This window comes from Pogona vitticeps, chromosome 1 (genome assembly GCF_051106095.1).
Source record: "Pogona vitticeps strain Pit_001003342236 chromosome 1, PviZW2.1, whole genome shotgun sequence".
Lineage (NCBI taxonomy): Eukaryota > Metazoa > Chordata > Lepidosauria > Squamata > Agamidae > Pogona > Pogona vitticeps.
In genome coordinates, this window is record NC_135783.1 from 230859761 (window position 1) to 230877170 (window position 17410).

A 17410-nucleotide genomic window follows, 5' to 3' on the forward strand; every position below is an offset into this window, starting at 1 on the left:
CATTATGTTACATTACATTACTTAACTTACTTTACTAGACAGTAACAGTAATCATAGTGCTCTCAGATTTAGATTATATGTTAAGTGGGAAATTGCAAAGGAAGTCCAACTTTGTCAGATTTTATGTCAAAACAGGAAGCTCTACTAAAATGGGGAAATTGAAAGGGAAAGGCAAGAGGGTCTAATCACTCCAAATTTCCAATAATAGAAGCTCAAATAAAGTGCACATCTCAAATCAGGAAGGGAATTACAAAACTGAAGAGGTCACCAAACTGTTTAATAAGTAGTATTAATGTATCAGTTGGACTGGGGGTGGCGTGGGCAGCAGTTCACATCTTGCCCAAGCATGCAAAATAAAAAGGAAGAAAAATTTGCACACAGTAAATATAGGCAGGCAATAGTAAGGATGGAAATCAAAACAAAACAAAAAACACAAACAATTTCAAGGAATCGGGGAGACTGCTGTGTGCCATGGGAGCTGCTCTCTCCACTCTAAACTAGCCTTCGGGAACAGTGAAGGAAGCTGCCTCCTTTTCAGTGTGGAAGAAACCTTCACCTGCAGGCCCTGTGTGTTTTTTGTACAGTATGTGGAATAGGAAAATGAACCAATCCATTCTTTGTCTTAGGCAGCAAAATATCTTTGTTCAGCATGGAGGTTTCATGCATTTAACTGAACTTGTTTCATTATAAGATGAAAGAAAGGGCATGGAGCTAATAACATGGTAAATGAAATTGTTAAAGAGCTACTCCAATAATTCCAATGTGAAGACATTGACCTAAACCCGTTGGCAAAATTACTGTTTTTTATTTGAACATCTTTTGGTCTCTTCTTTTGGGCTCAAAGATGGCTGAAAATCATTGCAGTTAAAATGGCAGCATTCTGGATTGTGTGGGGTAGCTGTCCAGAAGAACTACATGTCTGAGAAGGATGGTTGCCTAGAAAAATGAGATAGAAAATATAAATGATTGTTGTGGGGTTTTTTGGGCTCTTTGGCCGTGTTCTGATTGTGAAGCTGTTGACTTGTCAGCGTCAGTTGGGCAAGCATCTGTGGATGTGGGCAGGGACAATGCTGCTGATATAGTCCCTGTCTTCAGATAATACATTCATTTTTAAAGACTTCCTGCTGTGACTAAAGAAATTTTGCTGGATTAAGATATATATACCCATAGGCAGAGTTTGTAGAATTTACTTACTTGCACTTCAGTTCCCAAAATTCCCTAGCTCTGCTCAAGTGAAGTTATCAAGTTCATGAGAGTCAGGATGTTGCTGAACATGGAATGGAGTCAGATGTCCTCTTTCCCTAGTTACTGGCCCTTGTTGCACAGAATCACTCCATCCTCAGTTAACAATGCTATCATAATGTGGTTTTCTGTTGTAGGACTAAATCGCTAAGTTCTTCTTTCACTGCTAAGTGCTCAGTCCAATAGGTTCTGGAAAAAAAATAATGTTGAAAGCATAATGAAAAAGCAGACAGACGGCTAGCCATGCTAATCTGTTGTAGCACAGCAAAAGAAAACAAAGGATCAAGTGGTATCCTGCTTAATTGGGCAAGACAGTGAGAATGCCACACATCAAGCTAAGAGCTTACAAGAGCTAATAGATGCCCCTTCTCTCTGTCTCTCATTCTTTCTCTCCCCTGGCCTCACCTCCCATAAACTAGCAAGAGAACTGTTCTCTCTCTCTCTTTTTCCCTAAGTATAATCACAATGTCATAAATGTCTCCTATAAAAACGTAGAAAATAAAGTTTGTGTTACAGAATGTTTTATTATTCCTGGAACAAGAGAAGTAGATGAGGAGTGGGTCAATATGAAGAGAAGCAGGCTTTCGCCATGTATTTCTATGCCTTTCATAAGTTCACGTTTGTCCATGTGTCATGATGGCATGTAGAGTAATTCCTCTGTACTGTAGTTTCTAAAGATGTTGACATGATCCTAGACATCCCATAGCGCCTGTGAAGGGAAGAGACCTCTGGGTAGTGTGGGCGGCATATAAATTGAATAAATAAATAACTAAGAGCACTTGAGCAGCTGCTAGGCACGCTTTGAAAGTGAGTGGTTGGTTGATAGATTCTTCTGGTGGAACCAACACTTTCCTCATTATTGATGTGCCCTCCTTTTCTAAAAAAAATGAATCAAATTTCTGCTTTGTTTTAAAATTTGTACCGCAGAGATGCATCCTTTTCAGGGGAAAGAAAGGGGTATTAAATATTTTAAATAAATAAATAACAAATAGGAAAATGCCAAAAGCAACTTTATTGGCATACTGCTGGAAAGTCACCCACGATAGATAGATTTTAACCTTTCGAACTTCTGGGAGATATCCAATTTTCCCTCATTTCGAGTCTTTTGTTTATGCAGACTCCGACCTGGTTTTGCCCGTCTGTTGTTGGCGGGGACTAAGGAGCACTTCCAGTTGCCATGAAGGCGCCCGTCACGCCCTCCGTCAAGCACAGCCCGGCCTTTCCCTCCGAATCCAAGGGCTCGATGCGTGAAGGGGCAACGGACAAGTCCCCCAGTCTGACGTGACGTTTATCTGGGCTCGCTTCTTCGTTTAGGCGGGAAACCTTACGTCCTGAGCTGGCCGTCGTCTGTTCCCCCACCCCACCCCACAGCTACTGGATGTCAAAACAATTCCCTTTCTTTTCCTCTCTCTCTCTCTCTCTCTCTCTCTAATTAGGGCATAGGGTGCCTTGCACCATACCCGTGCAGCAGAAGTCCCCTCATGGTTTCGGTATCCAGCCCTCCGGCCCCGTGCTCTCTGCTGCCCTGTCCAGTCCTTCCCCCTCCAGCCAGCTCGGGGACCGCCGTGCCGTCTCGAGGCTCGCCCCGAGCAGCCTGGCAGAAGGGAGGGGAGGGGAGGGGAGCAGCCTGGCCCTGTGATGTCAGCCTCTAGGAGGAGCCTGCTCTGGTGTGTGTGTGTGTGCGTGCGCGCGTGCTTTTGCTTTGAGGCGCCGTGCAATTCGCATGCGGCTGGTCGCCACTTAACGGGGCTGCTGCCGCCGCTTCGTCTCCCTGCAGCTCAGCTCTCGACCATGAAATTCCTTCATCCGGCGGCAGCAGTAGCGGCGGCGGCGGCGGCAGCAGCAGCAGCAGCTCCACACCGGCCCCGGGGAACTTTTCGAGCTGGAGCGGCTCCTTCCCGTTGATCGGTCCCCTTTTCCCCGTCCCTTCTACCGAGCATGGTGCTACTTCGAGCAATGGTTGTGAGTCTTGATGACTATTATTAGTCATCATCCCCGGGCATGTGAAGCCCCAAACATCATGCCAGCAACGTGCACTCCTCTGATCCATCACTTCAGCCTCCTCCTGCTCGTGGGGCTGCATCTCTTTGTGGGATCTTTGCCCCTCGGCTCCCTCTCTTCCTCCTCCTCCTCCTCCTCGTCTGCGGATCGTGCCTACTGGAGCACTGCCTCCACCGGGCAGGAAGGCTCCTCTTTCGCGGCGGCTTGGCTACTTCCCAGAGAGAAAGAGATCCCGGAGCCCCCGGCGTCAGGAAGGCACACCAGCACCAGCAGCACCAGCAGCAGCAGCGCGGGTGAGTGAATGAGGGAGGGAGGGAGGGAGAGGGGAGGGAATGGGAAGGGGGAGACGGGGGGAGAGAGCGAGCGAGGCAGGGTGGTGTCTTCGCAACCACCGCAGAGGCGGCTGCCGCCACCGCCGCTCCTCCTCCAGGGGGGCTTCGCTTCAGCCCTCCAGCTCACTTCTGTCCCGAGAGAGAGCGAGAGAGAGAGGATCAAGGGTGCTTGCTCGTCGCTCTCTCCTCATCCCCTCGCCCACCTCTCTTCCCCGGCCGCTTGGGCTTCAGGAGGCAGTGACCAGCCTCCGATCCTCTCGGGCGCCCCCCCCCCGCTCTCTTCCCGACCAAGCCTCTCTGTGTGCGGAGGGCGCAGCCAGTGCTCCGCGCCGCCCAGTCTTCAAGCGATGACCCTTTCTTCTCCACCGCCACGCGTGTCCATTGCTTCTCCCCACGGTTAGGAGGGACGCCTTGTGCTGGAAGAGGTCCGACTCTAGGGGATTTTCTGGAGGAGCCTTGGGGCGATCTCTCTCTCTCTCTCTCTTCTACCCCCCCCCGCCGCCGCCCCAGTAGCGCCAGTTGTCTCCTGACAGACAAGTCCTCAGGAAGGAACAGCTGCTGTTTTTTTGCCCGGCCCCTTCAGGCTCATGGAATTAAAAGAGTTGGCAGAGAGGAAGGCTGTGTAGAGTTTGGTTAGGAGGCGGGCAAGGTTCATCGCCTCTGCACTAACAAAAGGATCAGTTGCCCTGTCAAAACGTGGCTGGTTTGATGGTATTGGAAGAGCCGGCCCTGCACCCTGGGCTCATGTGTGTAAAGATCAACAGGTTGTTGTCGTTCTTGTTGTTCTTCTTGTTGTTGTGTATTGCGTCCAATGCATCCTTTCTTTTATGTCATGCTCCCCCAAAGTCCAAATGTTGCAATGTGTGGAGCTAAGATTCACAGTGACAGTGGATCATTTTTAAAACAGAGTTCACAGAACTGATTAGCTAAAATAAGTAGCTGGAGATCGGAAGATTTAAACTTAACCCACAGATCAGCTTACATGGCTGAATGTACTTTATCTTACTGAACTAGTTTTTAGCTCTATAATTTATGGTGCTTCAGTGGCTATTGATTTGTTCAGGGACCAGACTGGAACTAACTTGTACACATGTTATACATCTGCATTGCATCGAATCAATTACAGATTGGCTCATCATCTGTATTCATTATTTTCCCTACTTTTAGAATTATTGTTTTAAATAATAAGCAAAATTGTCAATAAACGTGTATTTAAAAGAGTAATATTGACAAATGAATATACAAACCTGTAAATAGCGGATCTATATAAATTTGCTTTCCTGCTAATTCTGTAATTCAGTATGCTGTAGAAAAGCACAAGCCAGAGAATAGTGCATGAAGCAAACTGTCAGATATACACTTTTACAGACATCCAATATGTCTTTATTCTGAAGTAAGTCCATAGGTAAGTATGCAGAGGGTCACATCCTTAGTCTCCAGATTCTAGATGCAATCTTGTACTCCTTATCCACCAAGAAAACTCCATTTATAGTAGTTTAAGAGGCTTACTTCTGCATCTATTGGCATGCAGAGCCATTTATTAACAGTTGAAGCTGCTGGGGAGTATGCATGGGAAGAGTTGCGTTAAATCAGCTTTTTAGTTTTTCTTTAATTCGGCAATCAAGTAACTATTATAGAACTCTTAGAACACACATAACAGACAAATAATCCATAGTGAAATATAAGTAATTAAATAATAATATGTACATTTACAGTAGGTAGATATGGTAGCCACAGTAAATGCATTAGATCACATCTTGTCTGAAAAAAAAAACATGTGCACTTTTACTGTAAAAATCTATACACTTATAGTGAGAATTAACCTCCTTGAGTTAAATCAGATTTACTAAATCATCCAAGACTGCATTCCTGAAGACAGTTACTAGAGAGTAAGGGCCATTGAACATAGGTGGACTTAATTTCTGAGTAAACATGCATATTATTGTGCTGTAACTGCAGTTTCCCTGAACTAGAAAGTCTCAGCTTATAAGATGCAGCATTTTAAATGGGCAAGCTGTTGTGCTGGTTTGGGAAAAGTTGTAATTTCTTAACCTTTCTATAACCTCAAAGACATCTCTGCAATTATATGAAGATGAAAGGCGAGAATCTTGATGTGCCTTTATGTAGGAAGGATATGGTTTGGGTGTGTGATGTTAAGTTTCCTTTCCATGCTTGTGAAACAGAAATACTTGGGAACCCCATGGGAGGGTCAACCTTTGATTTGGAAATAGAATTACTGTACGTAGCACATATGCTTCAGCAGCACCAGGTGTAGTTAAGTATACTGAAACAAAGGTCTGCTGTGTTTAGAGGCATGACAAATTACGCACAACACACAAATTATAAAACAAGTTTAGATTGGGGTTCAAGTAGCTCAGTGTTTACATTAAACAATATGCCAGACCAATCTACAGTACTTGTTCTCTTTTCTTCAAGCTCATCTTCTTGGCAGGTATCTGGGGCTCTGTTCTAGTAGCCCCAGTCTCCTATTTTATTTCTCTAGGTTTCATCCACAAACCTGCTTCCCCATATAGATCACACTTGCTGGGTCAAGGCAAACAAATGTAGGGCTTGTTAATTCTGTGCAGAGTGTTTTTCAACAAGTATATATAATAGCACTGGACTGATGAATACTCGACAAATCATGATTGTGATTACCTTCATAAGAGGTCCTTGAAGTATGTCTAGAGTGGAGCCTCAAGCTGATAAAAAGAGCAATTTGATCTCTTGACTGATCAAATGTTTGTTAGGTTGTAATAAAGAGAGGAGGGGGGTGAATTAGGAAACTGATGTTCTGAAATATTGAAATTGAATACTAAACAAAAGTGCTAAGTTTTTACTTATAGATTACTGTGTTCATCTGCACATAATTTTTTTTAACAGTTTGAATATTTCTTGATCTTTTTTACTAAGACCCTAGAAACCAAAGAGTTATAATTACAAATACATATTGCACATATTTTATTTGCTTATTTAATATCTATAATGAAATACATAATTAGTTATGTTTAAGCAAATGTTAATCAATGAGTTTAATTGCAAGCCCATATATGGTGAATTGTGCTTAGAAGTCTAACAATTTCTTTAGAAACATGCTTATGATTATCATTCAGGGCAGAGGTTCTCATAAAGGAAAAGCCCTTGCAGGGCTCAGAGGAAGGGTCCAGGAATTGTCTCCATTAAGAACAGACATGATGTAATGCAAATCTCTCTCTCTCTCTCTCTCTCTCTCTCTCTCTCTCATTCTCTCTCTCTCTCTCTCTCTCTCTCTCTCTCACACACACACACACACACACACACACACACACACACACACACACTTGCTGTCAATCCATTTACTCAGTCGTTGACCATTTTTCCACCTTTGGTAGGTCACTCCTGTAGGTCACTGAGGGTCAAACTGTGTCCTACAGACAGCATGCTAAAAGACATCTGCTTTTAAGTGCTAAAGAAACATCCAATTGTCTAGACCTCTTGTACTTTGCAGGTTGACATAGTCTGTTCTGTGATTGGCTCTCAGGAGGTAAACACAGTTTTCTTTGACTAGTACTATTGCTCAGCATGAATGGAGCACTAACATGATTGCATGCTGCTTTTATACTGTATTTGTATTCCAGAAAAGTGGGGCCTGACCGTTTTCATAAACTTCACAACTATGAAATAAATTACATTCAAACGTAGCACATATTTCCCATCATCTTCTGATACTCTCAAGAGGTTCCCACTCACTCACCCCATCAATCATTTATATGTAGGATTTTTAAACGGTTCATCAGGGAGAGATCAATCAAGAGCTGTTACCCAATTTGTCAGAAGCTTGGATAAAGTATGGCTTAATATGTCCAGCAAGTCACAGGATTGCTCCTGGTTGGAGACAGGACGTTAGGCTATATGGTCTATAATCTTACTGTGGCAATTCTTCAGTGGTGAACTACAGTGTAAAAAAAGAAAATTAAATTTACTTAGAAGAAAGAAAAGATTCTCTCAGTAGGAAGCAGCTGCGCTGAGATTCAAAAGAACTCTGTCTCAGCCCTCTCTTTCTGGTTTAGGAAATTCAGTAAATTTACTCTGTATCTTAGTTCCTATTTGTTATGATGGATGATAGAGAATTTCCTATTTCACCCGGAGTATTGTGAGGACAGACAATGACAACAGTCAAAGGAATGTGGCTCCTTCAAGAGGCTTATGAGGCAAAACTAAATTGTGTTAGACTCTTCATTTTCGTCTGTGCCTTGTGAATCAAATCCAGTGAATGAAAGTATTTCAAAACATTTTTTTATGTTTATTGATTATAATTGTAGTTCATACAGTAAGTTATACACATACTTCAGAAGAGAGAAAAATGAATGTATTTGGGGTATTTCTACGGTGGTTAGAATTGCAACTATTTCCTCCTTTTTAACACAGGGCTGGGCAACATGCACCCCACTCTGGCCTTTGTTGTGGACTCCAATTAAAAAAAATAAATAAAATGTTTTGATTTTTTTTGTTTTGAAAACAAGATTGCTAAGAAGATTCCTTTGTGCCCCCCCAGGCAGCATGTTTTGATGGCCTCTGGGACCTTCCAGCATTCTGGCATCTCCCAAAGCCCCTACCCCAATTTTAAATTTTTTTAAAATGAACTTTATAGCCATAAGAGGAAGCAAAAGAATTTTTCAATAATTCTTTTTTTAAAAAGAATTAAACTCACTTTCCAGTTAACCAAAATAATACAGTAAACTTTACAGTACACAACTTTTACTTAAAAAATTAATTATAATAATAGTACAAAAATTTATCATTATATTTCCATCCTCTTGGGACTGTGGCCCTCAGATTGCCAGCATAACTGAAAACACTTTTATCCCCATAGAGAAGATATCCCCCTCTTTTAAAGCAAGAGGTAAAGGCATCAATGAGTAAGGTTGCCAGATATATGGGTACCAAAAGGAGGGCATAGAAAGACAAAAAAGAGGACAGAGGAGGACGTGTTGAATATTTTATTTGAATCGTTCTGGATTAAACCCGTAATCCCATACAATTTTATTACAATAACTGCCAATAAATGTTTCTTAGTGAACCGACCAAGAAACAGTCATGTTTAAAAATGAAAATAAATTCAATGGAGGCTTTTTGTTAAAATACCAAAAAACATTATTTAAACAACCAATTGTACCTGAACCCACCCAGGCCCAGCTGTGGGATCCTCTGGCCACTCGCACTCTGCACAGGCTCAGAGGCAACCTTGCTAATCTGGATGCCCAAACAAGGTTCCAGCGCAGGCAGGGGAAAAGCGGTGCTGGGCAAAACCAAATGAGGCAGCCTCCCCTGCCCCGAGGGTCATAAGTTCAAGGCTGGGGAGTGTGGGAGTTGGAGTCCTCAAAAGGGACTTTGAACACACACAGTCCAGATGCTCACCTTCCCATCGATGCATTCGGGCGCAACTTGCTCCTGCCTGGCTCGGCAGGTGGTGCTCCATTTACGCTGCCTTTCTGGGCTCCTCTTGGGCTGGGCGGGCATGGCAGATTGCTGAGCAGCTGTGGCAGCAGCGGGAGGGGGTGAAGGCTGCGCTCCAGTGCTGGCAGCAGGTAACAGGGAGCGGGCCGGCGGGTGGGGGCAGGGAAAGACAGGGGGAGGGGAGGTCCTTCCACCTCTCCCCCTCCCACCCAAAATTATAATATAAAATATACAAAAGCCTGACATTTTAAAGATTTTTATCTTTGCCTGCCTGACGGAGGACATTAGGCTAAAAAGGAGGACATGTCCTCCTTTTGCCTGACATCTGGCAGCCCTGTCTATGAGAGCATTTTTGCATACAGCTTGGACAGTCATTTTGTTGCTCTTTCTTGAAGTGCCTTCATACTATTTTATATTGAAATTTATGATATTTGTTTTCTTTAAGGCCTATAAACAAGCTGTCATGGGCCTTGTATTACTTGACAAAGCAAATAGACAAAGGCTCGCCTTGTCTTTTAGTTGGAAAAAGGAACAATCGACTTCATAACGACATAAGACCCCCCTTGCTGGATCAGGCCAAGGGCCCATCTAGTCCAGCTTCCTGTATCTCACAGTGGCCCCACCAGATGCCTCTTGGGAGCACACGAGACAACTAGATACCTGTCTCCTGATCCCCCTCCCCTGCATCTAGCATTTGGAGGTGCCTTCCTTTGAAGCCTGGATACATCCCCATGAATCACCTCATGTCATGCTAGTGTTCATGATAGACCCACTGTGATGTTTTAATTCATTATGATATGGAAGAGGCAAAATTTAGTGGTGAAGCACATGCCATTTATTCAGAAATTCTCAGGCTCAGTCTTCTAGTTGAAAGGATCAGGTAGGAGTGGATGGAAAAGACCTTTGCCTGGAATTCCAAGTTGCTGCGCTGCTAGCAGTTAAGTAGACAATATTGGGCTAGACAGATGAAACAGCTTCCTGTACTTACAGCCAGTTCTTTGGGGCTGTAAGTAGGATAGGGCAACCAGGTCTTTGCCCCAGGTACCAAAATGCAAAGGGCACCGGAATCTAGAAGTGTATGTTAGGAAAATAAATTGCAATGAAAAGCAAGAAGTTTCTCATTCTTTTTTTTGGGGGGGGGGGCTTTGCCACATTCTGCACTTCCTTTTTCTTAGTGGAGGCTTGTGCCTGTGGCTCAAAACAGAGCATATAGGAAGTGGTTCCATTTGCCTCAGGTGCCAGCATTCCTAGTTACAGCTCTTGTCTTTCCGTGAGGCTATCCTTGATTACAGAACACCTTGAACAGAAGCTGATCCATTCCAGATGTTCAGTTGAACTTATATGCCAAGGACAGACCTTGGCAAATTTATTATCCAGAGCACAACATCCAGAAGCTCTCAACCAGGATGGTCACCATCCGGCCATGCTAGCTAGGATGTTCTGGGAATTGTTGTCAAAAAGGGTAAAAAAAAAATTCCAAGCTCTCATCAAGAAGATCTCAGGAAGATGAAGAACGGATATTTTAGCCATGTAACTGCATAGATTTGGAGACCATGAAATTGGTATTTATTGATTGTTCTGTGTATTATTGTTTTATAGCTTCAGCACATACACACACAATGCTCAGATGAATGCTTTTGTGATCTTTGGCCGGCATGACCTCCCTGGGAATCCACCTCTTTGTCCTTTCTGTTCCTTTCCTGTCTCCTTCTCTGAGACAGTGTAAGCAGACAATACACAAGAGAATCTGCCCTTCCATTGGCACCACTTACTGAGCTACCTACCTCCATACTGTCAGTGAATGAGGGTAGCATGAAGAAGGAGAACCTGCAGCCACCTGCCACTACTGGCCACTCATCTTCCCCTAACCTGGACTCTACTTCCACCATTGCATAGAGAAGGAGAAAAAGCAAGAGGCTGAAGTCCATCCATGACATGCATTGATGACCGCGGCTGTTGCTGCTCTCCATCCTTTTCACCATTGTCACTTGTTTTTTCACCTGCTGTCTGGCCCAGTGGCTAGTGACAAAAAGTCTAGAGGAAAAGGAGGAACAGCAGGAACCAGGACACTCCAGTCCATGGCCAGGACTTCATCCGTTTTTGGGGTCTGAAGGTTTGTGACAGTTGACGCTGGTCTGGTGAGAACTGCAGTCTATGTCTTCTTGGCTAAAAACCTACTTACTGTTACTTTTGATGATGAGTCATTACTGCAGCAGTGATCACAGTGAGCTGTTTTCAGATTAGAACTATGATCATGATCACATTGAAATCTCAGCTTCTTTCTTTCCATTTCTTCCTCAACTATTCTGTGCTTGATTTTGTGGAGAGATGCTGCCTTACCATACTAAATCGGTGGATAGACTTCTCATGTCCACAAAGGAGATTGCCATGAAACCATGTTTGGCAATTTACCACTTTGTCCAAGTTTCTCATTACTTTTTCAGCAGCATTTTTGGGATTTAACACACCTCTTCTGTTCCTAATCTTGTTGACAGCTTTGCAAATGTTATATGTGCTTTCGAAGAGTCTTCCTTGTTCTGGTACCCTCCAAATGTGTTGCTCCACAACTCTTGCCATCACCTGCTGTGATAAGATTTGGAGTCTCATATGCTTGGTGGGCAAGGATCGGAATGGCTGTTCTAAAGAGTTAACCTGTGAATTCTGCTCCGTCTGAATATGAAAATTAAGACTTTGTTTTGGGGAGCTTGTTGGTCTTGCACTTTTGGAGGAACAAAAAACTGTAGGAGAGAGAGAGACATGTGGTATAGTAGAAATGGGAAATAATAATGTTTTTTGAACATTATCATCTAAACAGAAGGCGTTGGGCAAGGTACAACAGCAGTAGCCTCAATCCAGCAATGACTTAAAATACCTTTTTAATGTAAAAATCTGGGACATAACATCTGAATTGTCTGTGGATATCTTCCAAAGTAGATACAGAGATGAAGTAATCCAGTCTCTGGAAGAGTGAGTTGCATCTAGATCTCTGAAAAGTTGTGCTTTGAGTCAGCGCTCCCAGAATCTCTGCTCCAGCATGAATTCTGGGATTTGTAGTCCCAAGTAGTAATACTTCCCAGCTTTGTTTGTAACAGAATGGGTATGAAGAAAGCTGGGCCCCTTTATTTTCACTGCTTCGTTTCCCACCATGGGGTGGGTCTTGCAGTTTTATATAAGGCCTCCCAAGTGAGGCTGGACTGCTTTGTTAGGTTTCTCAGAATATCCATATCCTCCCTCTTGGGCTGAAATCATTATTAGAATTCATGTACAAGGAGAAAAACCTTCCCACCCAAAAGGGAAATGGGAGCCTGTATTGCCGAGGCAGCCAGCCCAAGTAATAATATAATCTTAGAAGAATGCAGCTCCCTTGAGTAAAGGAAGTTCTAAAACTCCAGCGTTCGAAGCTATTAAAATAGCTGTTGCTTGTTTGGCTGTAATTTTTGTCTTCAGACCCAGGCTTCTGAAATGCTATGGTGCTCATGGGCTGTAAAGTTAAGAAGGGAAAACAGCTTTCTTAGAAATGATGTGGAGCAAAGTTCCATTAGAGCAGCCATTCTCGACCTTTCTTTGGTCATGACCCTTTCCCAGTCTCTTCTCAGGTTCCAGTCCCCCCCCCCCGCCCCCTCCTCGCATACAACGAGACAGCATGAACAGATGACTAGAAAATCCCCTTCTTACATTTTTCAGTCTGTGGCCCCTTTCAAATGTGCCAGCCCCCTCCCGAGGCCATATGGCCCCCATAGAGAATGACTACTTTAGAGGACAGGGTTCTCCACATGTGGTGTAAGAATCTTTAATATATGAGGATCTGCTCTCATTGGAACTCAGTGAATGTTTCTCAAGGCCCCACCAGTCTGTACTTTTTCCCCCCTGGATCTTGCCTAAGGGGTTTCAATGACAGTAGCAAGAGAGCAAAAAAGGGCAGCAAAGCAGGTAATAAATGGAACAGGTTGGACTTAGCAAAGACCAGATAGTGAAAGAAGAAGCCATGAAAAAAATGCAGAGTTTGGAAGGAACAAGTTACAAGTAATGTAGTTGCTGTAACTAGTTGCTTTTGGTGGGTAAAGAGAGTAAGGAAGTTACATTTCACGCATAACACAATAGCCACAATCCTGTTGATTAGTACAGTAAATTACAATTGAGTTGCCCCATTTGAATCAGAAAGGATGTGGTGAGTTAACTTCTCCATACATTTCATTGATTCAAATGGGCCTAATTGCATTTTCCTATGCTAAATTGCCAGGGATGTGGTGGCGCTGTGGGCTAAACTGCAGAAGCCTGTGCTGCAGGGTCAGAAGACCAAGCAGTCGTAAGATTGAATCCACGCGACGGAGTGAGCGCCCGTCGCTTGTCCCAGCTCCCGCCAACCTAGCGGTTCGAAAGCATGCAAATGCAAGTAGATAAATAGGGACCATCTCGGTGGGAAGGTAACAGCATTCCGTGTCTAAGTCGCACTGGCCATGTGATCACGGAAGATTGTCTTCGGACAAACGCTGGCTCTATGGCTTGGAAACGGGGATGATGCCCCCTAGAGTCGAACACGACTGGACAATGATGCCCCCTAGAGTCGAACACGACTTTGCCTATGCTAAAGTAATAAGTAAAGTGGGCTCATTTGAATCAAGAAGACTTATGGAGGAGTTGACTCACCAAATCCTCATTGATTCTGAAGGCCTGCTCTAGTGCAATTTATTATCCTAAGCATGATTTTCAAAACTTACTTTTAAATGGCACTTTATAGCATTTTCAGAGACGTTTTGATAGGAATAGTTCACATTTTATACAATTCTCTTATTAATACCACTTGTAACAAGTACTGTAATAACACCGGGTGACTTTTCAAGCATTGCAGCGAGTGATGACAATATATTGTGTTTAAAAAGTAAATTCCTAAGTTTTGAGATGGTGATCCCACCCAAAGAAAAATGATGGTAATTGTTACATAGAAAAGGTAATATTTAAAACCAACAGAATCTGTACAGATTATTCAAAAATCTCCAGAAGGAAAAGTCAGTATGAACCATCAAGACAAATATGATGGCTGGGTGTTACTTCCCATCCACCCCATATGTATAGCTGCGTTTGGTATTTAATCTTCCCCTGAAGAAAGACCATGAAGCCTAAAATACGTTAAGACATGGATAATCTATTGTTTTTGAGCAATGAAGCAGGAAGTCCTGCAGGGCGATGAGCATAAGGAGATAAGAGGGGCTTAAACTTAATGACATTTAAGACAGAAAGAGAGCCAACTAGGAATGGCACAACTCCCAAAGTGGGAAGCAGGACATAATGAGACGACAAGGGCTCAATCAGATCAATCAGATTTGTGCTGAAAGGGTGAAGAAGATATAGGACAGCCGGGAAGGGCAGACAAACATCCTCCTTCCATAATGCTATTGTGACTGGATGTTTCTAAGTGCCATCTGTTACCAGTAGATTGGGCCAGCAGCACCACCCAAGAGCCTTCCATTGACATCACATGGCTATGCTCTTTTAAGAGTAAGTTGTTATCTTCCTGGCTGGAGCTGTTACAGGTATCACATAACTCCCTCTCCCCATTATACACCGGCTCCACTGGCTGCTAATCTGTTTTGGGGCACAATTCGAAGTGCTGGTTCTAATTTATAACGCCCTAAATGGTGTTATAAATTAGAACGTGAATTAGGGACGTGGTGGCGCTGTGGGCTAAACCACAGAAGCCTGTGCTGCAGGGTCAGAAGACCAAGCAGTCGATCCACGCGACGGAGTGAGCTCCCGTCGCTTGTCCCAGCTCCCACCATCCTAGCGGTTCGAAAACATGCAAATGCAAGTAGATCAATAGGTACCACCTCGGTGGGAAGGTAACAGCATTCCGTGTCTAAGTCACACTGGCCATGTGACCACGGAAGATTGTCTTCGGACAAATGCTGGCTCTATGGCTTGGAAACGGGGATGAGCACCGCCCCCTAGAGTCGAACACGACTGGACAAAAATTATCAAGGGGAACCTTTACCTTTACCTTTAAATGGCTTAAGTCCAGGCTATCTCAAAGATTGCGTATCCCACTATGAGCCTCCTCAGGTGTTATCATGAGAGAACTTTCTCTCAGCCCCACCACCTTCACATATGCATTTGGTGGGGACACAGGAGAGAGCCTTCTGTGTTGCTGCTCCCAGACTTTGGAACTGCCTCCCATGGAAAGCCAGGCTGGCCCCATCTTTGCTTTCCTTCCACAAGCAGGCGAAGACCTTTCTCTCCAGACAAGCTTACCCTCAGTGGCTGCCTGCCTGAGTGAGATTTTTAAATTGATTGCTATGCCTTATTGCATTGAATGTATTTTTAGTATAACTTTTGTTTACCATTTGGTATTTGTTTGATCTTTCTAAGTAGTGTATACTTATTGTTTTTAGCTTTAAATATTGTCTTTTAATGATGTCAGCCACCTTGGGAGAAAAATGGGGTAAAAACCAACCAACCAACCAACCAACCAACCAACCAACCAACCAACCAACCAACCAACCAACCAACCAACCAACCAACCAACCAACCAACCAACCAACCAACCAACCAACCAACCAACCAACCAACCAACCAACCAACCAACCAACCAACCAATCAGTCAGTCAGTCAGTCAGTCAGTCAGTCAATCAGTCAGTCAGTCAGTCAGTCAGTCAGTCAGTCAGTCAGTCAATCAATCAGTCAAGATATGTAGTGAAACAGATGCACGTATCCAATTCAGATGTTATGGTACATACCCTCGTAACTTATTAGTCCTATTCAAGTACTACTTACATAGTTCTCTCCAACACGCAGTCAGAGTTTCGAGAGGAAGTGAGCTAATTTTTAACAGCAGACACATAGAGAGACCTAAGAAATTCTGATCTTGGATGCAGCTGACAACCTCTAAGACACGGAGGGTTGTATGGGCAATTCAGTGTTCCCAGTTCATCACAGCATTATAACTTTTGCTTTATTTTATGACTTTACTGTGGAAGCTGGGCATAATTGCATCTGTGTCTAGAAGCTTTTTAGGGCTCATCACCAAGTAGGATTTTTTTGTCCTTAGTGCAGGTTCTGACAAACAATGTGAAAATTTAGACCTGGAAAAAAATCAAAGCATTTAAACATTCATCATTATTTGGCGCAGCTTAAATTACAGGACTCAGTGCTAAACTCCAATTCCCTTTGAAGTTATCAGTCCATTTATCTAGTGTGGGATGTGATATGGTGCTGAACTACTAGATAACATAGCAAATAAAGAATCTTTCAACAGCTAGTTCTTAAAGCAGTAATGTGATTCCCTGTTTTCAGTAATCATAGGGGTAGGGAATGGGAAAAAGTAAACCCGTACAGAGGTGAATGGATTTGCATAAAGGATTTTCTTTTTGATGACACTCTTTTTTTGTCATCGAATGAAAGTGCAGAACATGATACCCCTTCATGTTTGCTGACTTGGGTTTAGATTGTATTTAGGTATGCTTTGGAGCTAGTTTTCAGGAAATCTGACTTTTTAAATAAAGGTAGCCAGAATTTACATCTGAGGATTAGTAACATGGCATTTTTACAACAAAACTCAGAGATTCGCCACCTGCTGATTATAAACTCTGGCCTTGTTTGCTATGGTAAGGCTGGGTAGGGTGGGATCTACAGCAAAATATTGTAGCAGAGCATCACTTCTCAAAACTTTGTAGCATAGCAACACCTCCCTACTAGTGTGCTAGCCACCCATACCCTTCTCCGGAATGTTTTATTCTGTTCTGCCATTGCTCTTCATGTTACAGCCTAGCAGCATGGTGGAAAAAGTTTAGTGTCATTGGATATGAAATCATTGATCTCCGTGCTGCTGCTGCTTCTGCCTTGCAGGTGTGAGCCAATCAAACTCATTCAGAGATATTTACACAACCAGTCAAAAAGTTCCCACCTCCATTACTATTACTTCTATGTGGCATAGAAGACCTTAAGAAAGCTGGGTCCCTACTGAAAAAAAATGGCTGACAAGGAGTCACACCCATCCTTGAATTTCCTGTTATAAGGAATACTACGTAAATAACTTTGTTATTTCAGATTAATTAACTTAAATTAATTGCTACCTTCTGCACATAAAACATTATTTTTTTCAGTTAATTTCCATGACCACAGAAACCAACAGAAAAAAGCACGTGAATATTCAGCAGATCTTTTTCTGATCACATATATAAGTTTAGGAGTACCAGCTATGTAGCATTTATTGCCACACCACTGATAGTTACCTGAGGATCATCAACATTGGTAGGTGTAATCAGTGGTTGTTAGCAACAGAAATTACCTGGTTCCTTCTCTCATTCGGGCTGTTTGAACCCATGGGAGCATAACAAATTGAGGAATGTGAGTATAATAGTTCCACAGGACTTCTTCTGGAGACTTAGAAGCATATTGGCTACAAA

General features: G+C 43.2%; 1 protein-coding gene and 1 long non-coding RNA gene across 2 annotated transcripts in view; one reads left to right on the top strand and one right to left on the bottom strand.

The window, feature by feature from the left end:
- Positions 1 to 830: 830 nt before the first annotated feature.
- Positions 831 to 1333, bottom strand: LOC144589460 (uncharacterized). Its single transcript, XR_013545582.1, has 2 exons — positions 1195 to 1333; positions 831 to 936 (listed from the first exon to the last, which is right to left on the bottom strand). It is a non-coding gene; the product is annotated as an uncharacterized LOC144589460 (long non-coding RNA).
- A 1756-nt stretch (positions 1334 to 3089) lies between these two features.
- Positions 3090 to 17410, top strand: part of HEG1 (heart development protein with EGF like domains 1) — an 84048-nt gene continuing 69727 nt past the window's right edge. The window contains exon 1 of the mRNA XM_072984994.2: positions 3090 to 3536. Coding sequence (XP_072841095.2) covers positions 3215 to 3536 — 322 coding nt within the window. The 5' untranslated portion in view covers positions 3090 to 3214. The remainder of the gene's footprint in view (positions 3537 to 17410) is intronic.